This window comes from Bacillus rossius, chromosome 2 (genome assembly GCF_032445375.1).
Source record: "Bacillus rossius redtenbacheri isolate Brsri chromosome 2, Brsri_v3, whole genome shotgun sequence".
In the NCBI taxonomy this organism is placed as follows: domain Eukaryota; kingdom Metazoa; phylum Arthropoda; class Insecta; order Phasmatodea; family Bacillidae; genus Bacillus; species Bacillus rossius.
In genome coordinates, this window is record NC_086331.1 from 63,368,205 (window position 1) to 63,382,687 (window position 14,483).

At 35.6% G+C, this 14,483-nt stretch overlaps 1 protein-coding gene across 5 annotated transcripts in view; it reads left to right on the forward strand.

Annotated features, from left to right (window-relative positions):
* The first annotated feature begins 526 nt into the window (after positions 1-526).
* Positions 527-14,483, forward strand: part of LOC134529327 (protein son of sevenless) — a 386,073-nt gene continuing 372,116 nt past the window's right edge. For 3 of the 5 annotated variants that reach the window (XR_010074532.1, XM_063363275.1, XM_063363277.1), the window contains exon 1: positions 543-1,096. Coding sequence is in view for 3 of the 5 variants with exons in the window: in XM_063363275.1 (XP_063219345.1) it covers positions 959-1,096 (138 nt within the window). In the remaining 2 variants the exon portion in view is untranslated. Of the gene's footprint in view, positions 1,097-1,124; positions 1,837-14,483 lie in introns of those variants that run through there. The other 2 variants (XM_063363274.1, XM_063363276.1) reach the window with 2 other exon arrangements.

Genomic DNA, 14,483 nt, shown 5'->3' on the forward strand with positions numbered 1-14,483 from the left:
CGAAGTTGGCCAAAGGTGACTCTTCGGGCGCGTTCGGGTAAAGCCTTAACTCAATGTTCAACTTAGGCTTCCCATTTTTACTTCGAATTTCTCTCAAAAATTGAAATTAAAAAAATCGAAGGGTTAGGTTATGTTAGGTCAGTCACAACATGCTTGTTTTCATTTATTTAGCGGCTTAAGTGGCATTAATACAAAAACGCAAAACTTCGGAAATCTTCGGAAATTCTTGCAGGGAGCCGAAACTACGTGAGTTGTAGGCTTCCCCACAAGGCCATCGGTGATGGGTTATCTTTTGACATTTTTTTCCAGTTACGTAATACATTTATATATATATTCATACATACACACACACAGTATACCGACATTTTTTAAAATAATCTTAACGCATTTAAAAGTTTGTCAATCTTTATCAAAATAACGTTTTGTAAGTGTGTTGCATTTACTCCTAATACCCTTTAAGCTTTCCTTCAATTTTTGTCATCATTTACTATCTCTAATATATTTTCCCGACGGTTTGACTAGATTGAGTATATTATCTTTGCCATTTCATCGAAGTCGTGTTTTTTTTGGGATTGCATATTTGAGTTAGTGTATTTTATGTAGTCTGGCATGGAAGTGTGAAATGTCAAGATTTTGTAACAGTGGTTATTAATTTACCATTCCGGTATTGCTCGCGGTAGCGGAATGACTGAAGTAGTTTTGCGTAGGATTAAATGTACTTTTGGAGAGCGGAATACGAGGAGATTACAAGTTCTGCTTTTTTTTATACTAATAAAATGATATGGGACCGTGTGTTTACATCTGTATTTGTATTATTGTCCTTTGATATTTGCCACGCTCTTTAAGGTACTTGATATTGATGGTGCATATTTAACATTGACGCAAGGGTATATACAGATATGTCAATTCAAAAGCTTATTATTCGGATTTGTTTTATTAAGACCAGTATAAATGGCGGATGAAATCCTGTGATGTTATAAGCGAGACTGACAACATTGAAATGTTTTTAACTCCGCCTACGTCAGAATTTTATGATTTTGTAAAGGAAGAGAATGCTAGCAAATGGAAAGGAGTTTTCGTTAGTTCGCTTAGAAAGGTAAGCTGCTGTGTATGATTTTGTGGTTTGTATTAAGTGGGCTGCTATACTAGCCATGTTTGAATCTGCCATTTAGTGCCGTAAATAGACCACGTGATGAAATGCTAGGCCTTAATTTCCAGGGCTTTATGAGCACGCAATGATTATTTTGTAAACAGTGCAGCCGACTCATGAATGAAAAAATAATAAATAGCCACATAAAATAAACTACCTTAGAGTAGATTACATAGTAAATAACAACGTCTAAGAAATACGCAATGCACAGGTACAAAATGCAAGAGTACAAATGTAAAGTTTTTCACATATTTCCACCGTATATATAAAGTGATAGTCTGAAAGCTTAAATATTAATTTGAATTACCTTTTTTTTGCATGAAAGTTCTTATTTGTTAAGATCGTACAAGATGGAAGAATATTTATTATTTTACTTCTTTACACGTTAAAAATGGAAATATTAAAACTCTTCCTACGAATAAAATGTTTTAATACTATGCTAAAATTCTAAATTGAAGAGTATGGCATCACACGCCTTGCAAATTCTCCACGCAATTTCTTTAGTCCGTTGCACGTTGCGTTCACTAGCCAGTGTGAAACCGACGTAAGCCTTCAAAATGTGTCGTCTGCTTTTGTTTACTCGTTTGGCTCGGTTATAGTTAAATATTTAGGTTATTTATTGGTGGGTAGCATAAATTGGGTAGAATGTTAATATCTTCCAGAGTAACAAAGAAGCATCTTAAAGTGTATGTATTTTTGTCACACTCAGTTGCTTTTAACGCTAATGCATAATGTATGAATGTGCTCTAAACAGTGTGCCATTATTCGGCAATTGGCGGATTCGAACACGGCAAATTTTTATAACTTAAGGTGTAACACGCCATCAAAACTTCCAAAGATTTCGGAGTGAAGACCGCTATAAGAGTAATATTTATAGAACTCTGGACGTAACAACACTAGTTTGTTGTCACTTTCCGTCTTCTTATTTTATTTTGAAAATGAATTTTGGAGCAGGTTTTATTCATAATGTTTGATAGGAATTGTAATTTCCTTGAGTTGATGTTAATCCCAAAATATAATAAATACATAAAAAAAAGTAGTATTATTGAGTTAGGATGATCTCAAAAAAACACCTTGGTGTTTTGTATTTCCCAATTTACACCATTTTATAGCATTTGAAATGTTGCTAACCTAACCAACCGTTGCATAATTTAACAGTATTGTAAATGTTGTTTAATTAATTTAACATACAGTTTTAACGATTTAATAGTACTTTTAAAGTAGCTTATCAAACCAACTGTTCAAATTGGTAGACTACTTGAAATATCACAATGTCTTTTGAGTAACAATCATCAAATTGGATGCGAGGAACTCAAAAATACCCTTTTAATAATTTTATTAAAAAACTTTTTCATGAGCACTTACCCTAAAAAATTAACTTTAAAGTTTATCTAGCTTACTTAACAAATTAATACTATGTCATTTGCTGAAAAGGACAAGAAACAAGTGGTTTGTTAGGGAGCGTTCAAGTATTGCGTAACACAATTTTTTGATATTTTTGACCCCCCCTCCCTCCCATGTAACGCGCCGTAACGTTTTTCTGTACCCCCCTCCCCCCAAGTAAAACGTTACGTAACCCCAAGTGACCATTTTTACCTAAAAGTCACAATTATGTGGCGTAACATACCGGAATAAGTCACTAAAATACCTTTGTTATTGTTTTAATCACGTTAATGTTATTTATTAACATTTGAAATGTTTTGTTTTTAAAAGCAAGAGCTTTCTAATGTTTTTTGTACTAATAAATTTTTACTACTCAATCATACATTTAGCAATCATACATTTAATTACGTCGTTTTCCTGACTTGGCTCTGTCCTTACACACTTTTTGCTTTATCTGCCATTGTTCTTCTCATGCATTCTCCTATTTTAGCGTTTTACTAATAAAGCTATTAAAATCAAATAACAAATTTTATTTCTAATAATTATTTTTACCTTTGGCAATGCCATTACAAACATAAATCTAACTGCAATAAAATATATTTGTCAAAATATAATCGTATTTAAGAATACGATCGAACGAAAATGAAAAACATTTGAAATAAAATTAGCCATAATTAAAATAAGTAGATTTAAAAAAAAAACAATTCAATTGAAGTTTTACTGCTCCTCTGTCCATGGGTTTACCAGGCACTCAGATTCTTTCATTACTGGCATCCGGAGAGCAGACGAAGAGGGTTCCGGAATTGTTAACCCGCTTGCATCAACTTCGTCTTCGTCGAGCCAATCGGCATCCTCAGACGATGTTTCACAGCGACGCACAATGCAGAGAAGCTCATTTGCCCTTCTGGTAGCGAGTCGCTGTGGCCGTACTCAACTTTCACGAAGGTCTTGGGCAGTCTTGCCATGCATGTAACGATTGTGCATTTGCACACTCTTGTGGGATGTAAAATAAACCCCACAGGTTGAACATACTCGGTTCTTTAGGTCGGATTGTACTGATGGGCAAAAGAAATCGTAAGGAATCTGCTTAAACCCTTCTAGAGGAGGCGACATCAACAGACAACCTCACAAGAAGTGGTGAAAACTTGCATGATCCTTTGTCTATCTGACTAGGTACCACGAGCTTGTTTGCGGTTTGAAGGATTGGGCAGGGTGGCGGCAGGAAAGTTTCTGGAAAGACAGATTTTAATGCACTCCTCAAGTTGGAACAGCAGGATTCATCCGCGCATTTAATAACTTCCAAGAAATATTCCCATTTACACACGTGAGCGCTATACCACGCCATATTAGGTTCTGCTGGATCCTGCAAGCTATCTTCAGGGTTTCTATATTCCGCCGAAACATCGTAGTTGTCAATTTTCATACAGTCGGTCGAGTGCTTGGAGCACATAAAAGAAAAGGGTTGCCATCTTGGGAGAACAAAGTACGAACAATTCAATCGGGAATCCCCCGTAAAAAATAAACGAAAAGGGTTGCCAACTTGGGAGATTTTAATTCGCTAGTTTTTTTATTAACCTTTCAGACCAATCGTCTTTCGTACCACAACATTACTGTTGTGATGAGAGAAAATCTCACACATAGAAAACAGTGTATTTTGAATATCAATACCTATATAATTTCTAATATGGCGATTAGAGTCTACGTTGACAACCGAAGTATAACGAAGCCATCCGAATAGCGGTATTTTTTGTTTTAACTACTTTACTGGAGTGACGAGAAAAACTATCACAGCTGTTGATATATATATATATATGTGTGTGTGTGTGTGTGTGTCTATATATATATATATATATTGCTTTACAATTAGAGTTAAAACAATATTCACTAATCCTGTAAAGCAAGCAGAAGCAATTTTGTGAAGGTAAAAAAAAATTTAAGTTATCATGCCATTTGAAATTTTGAGAGAAAAAAAAGTTTTAAAAAATGCGTGAAAGAATCTGTCTCCACGCGACGGTTCTAAATGGTTTAAAAAAAAAAAAAAAAAAAAGACGTAACGCGTAGGTCAAACCCCCCTCCCTCCCCTGTAACGCATCGTAACGTTTTACAAGACCCCCCTCTCCCCCCAAATTCGTTACGTAATACTTGAACGCTCCCTTAACCTTTGAAGGATATTTTGATAAATTGGTTTATTTATTTTTTCCCATAGCAATTAACATAGGAATGAAAGATTCTCTATAAATAATAATTGCTGTTACTCACATTCTAAAATTACATTTGATATAGCGTGTCAAGTTAACTGCATGATACTTTGCATTACAAATTAATTATATTGGTTCGAAAGAAAGTAGGTAAGGTAAAAGCACCGGTAGTGGACACCCTTAAGAAATTATTTTTTAAAAAATATGCTAAAAAAATTCCTGAAATCACAAAAGTGGTTAAATGATATTAATGTATGCATTGGCCAATTCTCCAATCCTTCTTTGTCATCTAGAAACGTGGATTAACAGTGAACATAGCATAGTTATTAATATAATATTTTTTAAAAATAATAGTGTTCTCATACCAGTAGTGGTCATGCAAAATTATACGTTTTCCTAGTAGTGGACACAACATTTAACCAGTGGTGGACACACATTGAAATGTGCAGAAACATTTGCAAAACTAATTTTATATTTACATAAATAAAGAAATAGAGACTAATACAGTAATTTAACTTATTGGGATTAAATTTAATTATTAAATTTTTGAGCATAAAATGAACTTAACTTAATTGTATAAGACAAAACTTGAACTTAAGCAACATTCTACACAATAATCAAAAGATAAAAATGCAAACTGTCTTCAAAGTTTAGGTACTGTTACCTGGGGTATGAGATTTACAAGACGAACAGCAAGGCAATAAAAAAAACACAAACACTGCAGCTTTTAAATTACATTTCAAACACATCTACAGGTCCACTGAAGGCGTATTTCATCCTGCCTCCATGAAGTTCAAAGTTTGGGTTTGGCAAAATGCCCACAATTTGAGTAACGTGAACATACGAAATGTCATTGTCCTTAGGTGCAAAAATTTTCTTGGATGGACCAACTGCTCTCATCCCCATTACTTGGATATCAGCACCTTCTAATGTTTGTATTATGCATACATGATATCTGTACTTTGTAGCCAACCGTTTTCCTCCCATAAAAGTTACAAGCACAAAGGCTCTTGGTTGTACATTTCTCTCATTTGGCTCTTGCAATATGAGTTCTTCTTCAGACACTTCACTCATAGCGTCCGACGAATCTAGCAGAACGAGATCCCGATCATCTTCGGAAGATGATGTATCGTCTTCATTGCTGATAGTTTTGCCAGTAGGCATTAGTGGCTTCTTTTCCAATTTCTTCCTATTCCTTTCTGCAATTCTCTCTTCCTTTTTCTGCTGAAGTTCCCTCTTCAAATTTGCCTTGTTTTCGTAATATACCTGCCACTTCCGAGACGTCGTCACTGATGGAATCTTTTCCCTTGTAGCTCTTTTCTTAGTTTTCGGCATGTTGTCAGATGGCCAGAATAATGCACGTTTAAATGGAGATGGAATTACTTTTCCACTAGGAGTCACAGCACGTGAAGTTCCAGATATGTTGCATGTTCCTGAATTAGAAGGTTCAGGGGAAGATGAAGTACCTGATATCTGTACCGCAGGTGTTAGTGCTGCCTCAGAAACCCTTTCATTTGTTGCATTACATGTCACATTTGTTGAAGAAGATAGTGATTGCGAAAGTGCCGAATCAGCTTCGACAACGAGTGTTGCAACATTTTCAGCTGCAGGTGATGATGAAGTAGTCTGGGACTCTTCTAAGACATTGTCTACTTGGGGTTGCACTGCAGGTGACAATGAAATAGTCTGAGTGTCTTCTACTACATTGTCTACTTGGGGTTGCGCTTCAGGTGACAACACTAGTGTCTCTACGCTTTCTAAAAGTTTTTCTTCAGGTGGAGCTGAAGATGATGGCAGTGCATGAATGCCTTCTGCAGCATGATCATCGAGGGGTGGAGTATCTAAAGTTGTGTAATGCTCAGTTTCTTTCGCCTTGAGGTCGTTCACATACTTCCAAAACTTGAACAGGTCAGCCTGTTGTGTGTCCCCCAGCCAAATATTGCCAGATTCCTGAAACTTGTGTACCTTCTCAGCCCCTAAGAAATTTTCCAATAGCTGGGATGTGCATTTTGTCGGACAGCCATGTGAAGCCCTCTCAGAACTAGCCGAGTTTGCTGCTGGTTTAGACCTACTAGCAGATATTTCCATCAGCTTGGTGGTGTCGATTGCAGAAGGATTCCATGGATGTAGGCCACTTTTGCGGAAAGCATGGGTGAGATGTTCAGGCTTGATGCAATCGTGGATACATTTTTCCAGCAGCTTCGGAAAAACTTTCCTTCTTAGTGTTGGATCTTCATTGTTAGCCACTCTTTCCAGCCTCCACTCGTGTTGAGTCTTCTTCCAGCCACCTTTCAGTTGCTTGAAGACACCAATGTCCATTGGTTGGAGAACGTGGGTGGAGTTGGGCAGCAGTGCAACACATACAATTCCATTAGCTGCACAGAATTTACTTGTATGAAGTGTCAGATGGGAACAGTGGCCATCGATGAACAGAACAACTGGCAACGGAATTTTGTGCTCTATTAGCCACGGGTGGAATATGTTGGAGATGAACTCATAGAAAATCTCCCCAGTCATCCAGCCATTGGGAGATTTTCCAACGGCCCAATCGTCAGGTGTTGCGATGACAAGGTCTTGAGGAAGTCTTTCATATTTAAAAACCAACAAGGGAGGACATAAAGCTCCTGCAGCATTTCCTGTTATCATGACAGTCAGGCATTCTTTTTCATCTGTGTTTACCTGCTGGTAGATACTCTTGTCACCCTTTTGTGCCAAAACTTTGTTTCCTTTAGGGTTCAAAAAGAATGCTGTTTCGTCAGAATTGAATATTCTGCTGGGGTCCAACATCACTGCCTGTAAATCATGCTCTGTGATGTGATCTCCAACCTCTTTGAACCAAGACTTGATGTGATCAGCAGTAATACTAGCTCGACTAGCAGTCAAATTCTGTGGGATTCGCAAAGAAAGAGTTGGATGCCTCTTCAAAAAAGATAGGTACCATTTAACTCCAGGGCGACCATCTTTGAAAGGAACTTCTCGTTTCAGTTCTTTCACAATTAGCTGAACACTGTTTAACAGATCATCCTTCGTTACAGGAAAGCCTGCTTTAGCAGCAGAAACAATCCACTCAACAAGAATGTCCTCTTCCTCTGGTGTAAGCCAGGAATCTGGATCCATTCTCCTTGCAACTGGGCTTTTCCCCGAGATTTTGTTATGTAGAGTAATTCGTGGTACTCCATGGTTCGTAGCTGCTCTCTTGATGCTCAGACCATTCTGCACATCTTTTATAGCAGCTTCCATTGCTGCATGTTCATATCGCAGGATGGACCGTTTTGACATTGTGGCCTAAAGCAAAGAAACAAGTAGAATATTTAATATCTGCATTTTATTATTCAATACAAATTTGACATTGTTGTATATAATAGATCTACACACCAAGCAGTATGTGTTAGATGTATGTATACTCTGCCCTAATTATGGGAGACCTTTAGAAAAATAGATACATAAATTTTTATGTTGTCAAAATACAATTATATAAATATTTACCAAAGGTGGACACACAAAAAAACCAGTGGTGGACATCTGTGTCATCTATTGGTAATGTTACGAATTTTAAACTGGAAGTCATAGCAATTTGTCAATGTTATATAAACATAACTTTTAAGTGAAGTTGCACATGTTTTAAATTTAAAATTAAATTCACCAGTAGTGGACATGTGTGTCCACTGTATGGAAATGAGAGGTTACGCATGCCAGTAGTTGACACCCCTCATAACAGGGCCATTTTTAAAAATATTTGATCATACGAACATATATTATGTGCCACAGAATATCTATATTACTATAAACACAAGACATCTTACCTACATAATCTAATACTTAGTAAAAACAGGTCTAACAGCACCTACCTCCTTATCACTTTTGACAACAAATGGCAAGATTTCTGGACTTCCTCTACCGCCACTCAGATTTGGCGCGATTAAAAAGTAAACATGGGGTGCTTTCCGAAAACAATCATATCAGTTGTGTCACAAAAGTCGACTTGTAATTATCAATTTTTTTAGGTACGCGATATATAGACCCAACCTCTTATTTTTTTTATTCAAAGTCAAAAGTGTCCATTACTGGGTGGGGTGTCCATCACCGGTGTGTTTACCTTAGGGGAAATATGTGATCTCATGGAAGTTTGTCAGTCATAACAAAAACTTGTGCAATATCAATGAATAATGATCAGAAGTTGAACATGAATGAAAAATAATTAGGGTCAATTTCTAGAACACAATTTCAGCAAGTGCAGAAGCTTAATGCGTGGCAAAAAAAAAGTAGGGTAGCCTAAATGAATGATGTTGTAGTTGGTTAATGAGAGTGTTTGAAGGAAATACAGTACTTTTTCATATTTTGGTTATGAATGTAGTAGAAAATAATGATGGGTGATTGTTTTTGAAGTTTTTAGTAGAAATTTAAGTTAAGGCGGGTCAGTTATGTGAAATGGACATGAAGTATATAAAGAAATTTTACATAATATAAAGAAACCTTAGGCAACAAACAAGTGAAAATTGTAAATAAAGTACGGCTAAATTTTTTGCATTGTGGCTTTTCTGTAAATAAAAAATTAAATTCAAAAAATGCCTTTTTCGAAAGTAAAGACATTATGTGAGTAGTCTTGTTTACGATTCCATAACAATACTGATGACTTCTCCAAGATGGCGTCGCTTACTTCATTACCACCCCTACATTCTTACGGGAGAAGTGTGCAATTATGTGGGTTTTGGGCGGGGAACAATAAAAACACTATTTTTCATGTATTTCATTGTTTGAATACTATGCTTTTTTGGTGTCATAAACTGTACTCTATTTTGCGATACTGGTATTTCATTATCATTAAAATTATGTCTGTAGACATTAACACTTAAGCAGTATCGTGAAGTATAACACAGTACTCTATTTATTACAAAAGTTCATGTTTTTGAAAAATAAAAGTTGTGGAAAAGTTGTAAATGTTGAGGAATAAGTTACCTGTATCGCAAAATACACAAGACTGGGTGGGACTTTAGTCTATTTCATGATACCAATAAATTATAATCTCGAAACTTATTGACTTCCTTAAATAATTTTATTTACTGATATATATAATTTACCTGACAGAGTGTCTCTGTATTCTACTTCACGATACTGAGAAAATATTAGCCTATTTCTAAACATCTCACGTTCACAAAATTAAATACAGGTATCGCAAAATTGACTAGACCTGTTGGGACTGAAGTCTGCTTCACGATACCAAGAAATATTTATCTTGAAATTTCTCTATTCACATAATAAAATGCTAGACTCTAAAACCAAACTACACCGGGTACATTTTCATTCTTTATTACGATTCAATGAAATTCGTGAAAAATACTCTCGCCGTGACCCACATTTTCCCCCGCTTATACTGTTAGAATATAACATTTCAATAGTTTAACCGACTTCTATCACATGTTTCGCTGTTCTGTCCAGTCTATATAGTTAAGTATTTATAATGTAGCTTACCTAACCGAACCAAACCTTCATTTCGTTTTATTACCTGAACGAGGCTAGCCCAACATACTTTTACATATCACATATTCCTTAGATCAATACCTTCTAACATACATACAGTTATACATATCAGTCTTCTTTTTGGACATATTTTTTTCTCTTCAAACCATTTCCAACGTTGTTTATGAACAAATTACTCACAATTGTTGCTGAATTTTCCTATAGGTATATTTTGAAATATTTCATTAATCAAAAAAACAAATTTTACACACACCTGGATCACACACGTTTAAACCATCCCTAACATCACAAACGATCCCGCTAACAACAAAACAATAAACTTCAGTTATACCAACTCAATAACTTCCATTACCTACATGTGAATATCAAAAATTTCACTCCAGTTCTACAAATTTTATATTACTTCCAATCTTTTTTTCTACCTCTAATATGATTTGATTAATTTCCCCTCCATTTTTCTCAACCAAGCAGAAATCCAGTATCGTAAAAAAAGACTTTACCCAACGTTCCTCTATTTACCCTACAAGCAGCGTTTCCTAATTCCTACTGGTTTATGTGAAATTGCTGTTTGTAAGTCACAATAAATAGTCTATGCAGTGAAGTGGCAGTCACCATTTGTGCTTTAATTGCGTTATCGATCCTGTGGTTTTCCATATGTAAGAACGTGTATAGGCCTATTCTTACTCAAGGCAGAAAAACCAAAAAGGGAATGCACAACAAGATACAGATGTAGATTAAAAAGGGAGATGACATAATGCAAATTACAGTAATATGTTGCACACTTGTTGGTTACATACGCAAGCTTTCAATTGCTCAAAAAGATCATTAACATGAAGGATTTATAAAAATTGTACCAATTCATGATTTTTATAGAATTGTATAGACCAGGGGTCGGCAACCTTTTGAGTCGGAAGAGCCAAAAATTACAATTTACAAAATTTCCAAGTTTTTAAAGAGCCACTAAAATTTTTCCTCCCAACAATAAATAGTAGATACTTGCATAAATAAAGTTTTTTGATAAAAAAATTAATCTATTTATTCATAAGAAAAATTTATTAATATATAAGCCTATCTGTTGGGTGGGCCCGTAAGTACTAGTAAAACGAAAACCTCGGGCGGATGGATAGCTTTGCATTGATAATTTAACTGCTTGATGACATATTGTTTAGTAAAATATAACAAGCATGGAAAAAAAACCAGGCTTACTACTGGTTTGTAATAAAAAAGTATTTTCTGTGTAAATGACCTGGTGATGCAGTATTTCTGGTACGGAACTAAAGAGCCGCAAGTGGCTCGCGAGCCGCAGGTTGCCGACCCCTGGTATAGACCAAAATAATCACCGTTTTTAAAGTTTCTAAAGAAAGAAAATTTTGTTGTTGTAGGAAAGTAAATGTCTATAATAATTTAGATATTAAGGCAGTATGATATGTCTTCTTTGATAAGCACTTCCACTGCTTGATATTGAGATAAGTTGGAAAAATAAAGATATAAAAGGTTTTTGATAATTGCATGTTGTTGCACTGAATTAATCCAAGACTTGATGTAAAGTTAAGTAGATGCTGCACTTTGTTTTTGATCTGTATATGCGAGTTATTAATAGTATGTTTATTGGACCATTCAACACTGGGAATGTTGAAGTTACCAAGTATCAATAATTCATCTTGTCTGGTGGTGAGTTTGTCTTCTAACACCTCAAGATAGGAAAATGATGTATTAGGAGTTGTTTTTGGGGTTAAATAGATATTACCAAGAGTAAGAAAGTTGGTTGGTAATTGTTTTGATTTTTGTCCCAACATTTATTAATTACAAATGGGTCAAGTTGATTTCCTGGGGTTTTCACCCCATATCAATTGATCCACTTTGATTTCTGAACAAGACGTGCATATAAGAATGTTTAGATCTCTTAACAAAAAAAACTGGATTCAAAATCTTATGGAAATCAGTAAGGTAAGCGGGGGGAATTGGGAGGCATGTTTTATAAATTTAGCTGTTCAGACATCAACTTATTTTTATTTTTAATGCATACATGTTTCATTTCTTTCATATTGCAATTTGTTAACTTTTCTGTTATATTACATAATTTTTAATTGTTCACATATTAAAAAAAAAATATGAGTTACCACCCAATTACCCCCATGGGGATGCACTCCTATAACCCATAAACATTGCATTCTTAATATTATGGACTATTAGGTGGTAGAAAAGTATGGCAAGAAGAGTATATATCACTTGGATTTAGCCAGAAAAAATTTTTTTTACCAAAATTTTATGATTTAAAAATAATTTTATCAGATATTCATACTTTTAAATAAAAATTATCTAGTAAATTTACCTTATTACGTACAGCTTTCTAAATCATTACACAAACAGTTCAATAGTATTACAAAACAAAAAAACCTACTTCAATTTTATTTTTTAAGTCAAGAAGATTTGGCTAGTTTAGAAAACTTTGTAACAGTAAGACCTACTTTTGCTTCTCCTCATACATATAAAACATATAAACAAGCATTAACACATTTTAAAAATAGGAATGCAAATTTTTTTGAGAATCTTGTAGCCTGCCGATTTATAAAAACAGCATAACAGAATAGGCTACATGAAAACTATTAATAGGTACTGAAAAATTATGTCCCTTCCATTTAGTAGTCCCAAACCAAAGAAGCCTATCTAATTAATAAGCAAATTATTGAATTAAACACTGTTAAACATATTTACATGATTATTAAAATAATCGGTAACCTTTTTATAGTTTGCATGGTCTAAACCAATGTGCCGCGAACTAACGGGGATCGGAGGATCAACAATACACAGAATGTCTTCTAGTAGTGTTGGCACTTCATCCACTTTTGTTGGCTAGGAAAATTTGTTCAGTCCTTTGCTTTCCGTAAATTGTAGGTTGTAATATATCGTCATGTTGGGTGGGTCACCTAGTTCTGAAGTACCAGTGACTTGTGCAATGTACCATTTGTCATAGCAGACGGCTACAAAATCATTTTGTTTTGGTTTATGACTTTCTTCAACTAGAGGGTTTTTATATAAGCCAGACTGATTGGCAGCCAAACACATTTCTTCGTCTGTGTCCTCATCAAGAAACTGGTTCAAATCATCATCTGATACATCTGAAATAAAAGGTTCATCTTCCTCTTCTTCAGAAGTCGAGTCAATTATTTTTTTGGACTTTTTTTGGTTTTTCACAGGATTTTTCAATTGTATTGCATCTACGTATCTTCAGTTGTTTTGTTTCTCCTTTCTGATTTTCCACTTCTGTCTCTAATATTCTTTTCTTTTGCTCCTTTTTGTCCTTTTTTTCTTTTATGCCTCGTTTTTTTTCCTCTTCCTCCATTTGCTTCATAACATCTTTTTCAGTTAGAGCCATGTTGTTGAAAGTTAATTTTTTCTTTTTGCTTTTATCTCTATTCTCTTTAGGGGTAACAGCTTTCAACAGTATTTTTCTAAAGGCTGTGAGATCTGCTAGTGTAGGTGGCAGACCATCAGTAGTTGGACGCACTGGTGTAGATGGCAGTTAAGCTGGTCCCACTGATGTAGAAGGCAAGCCATCTGAAGCTGGAGACACTGATGAAGGTGGCAGGCTGTCTGTAGCTGCATACACTGGTGTAGAAGGCAGGCCATTTGCAGCTGAAACCACCGGTGTACATGGTAGGCCTTCTGTTGCTGAATCTAAAGGCATAGGTCGCGGGGCTTTCGTAGCCTGATTCACAGGTGTAGGTGCCAGACCATTTGCAACTGGACCGACAAATGTAGATGACAGACCATCTGTAGCTTAATCTTTAGACGTAGAGGACAGGCCACCTGTAGTTGTAGTCGCTGATGTAGAAACATGTAGCTGGAATCACTGTTGCATGGCTAGCCGATGGTCCGTCAAGTGCCGGTGGCAATTTGCCCAGAGCTTTTGTCAAGTTAACTGGCCAAATCCCACTTGACTTGAATGCAGCTTTGATGTTAGATTCTTTGAAGGCCCCTTTTTGACGAAGTTCCTTCATCAATGATAGGAAGTCTTCTTTGGAAATATTTTTGAAGGAAGTCTTTCGTCCATGATCTCTCTTTACCTGCAACCACATCTTTTTCACAGGAGCGAACACCCTAACATCGAGGGGTTGTATTTTATCTGACGAGTGGGCTGGGAGAGAGAGAATGTGTATGTTATTTTCAAGAGCTGTATGTAACTTTTGTGACCATCATATATAATGAGGATTAGCTTTGGCTTTGGCTTTGGCCAATCCTTGGTCCAAGTAACAAGTTTCTCAAAGTAAAGG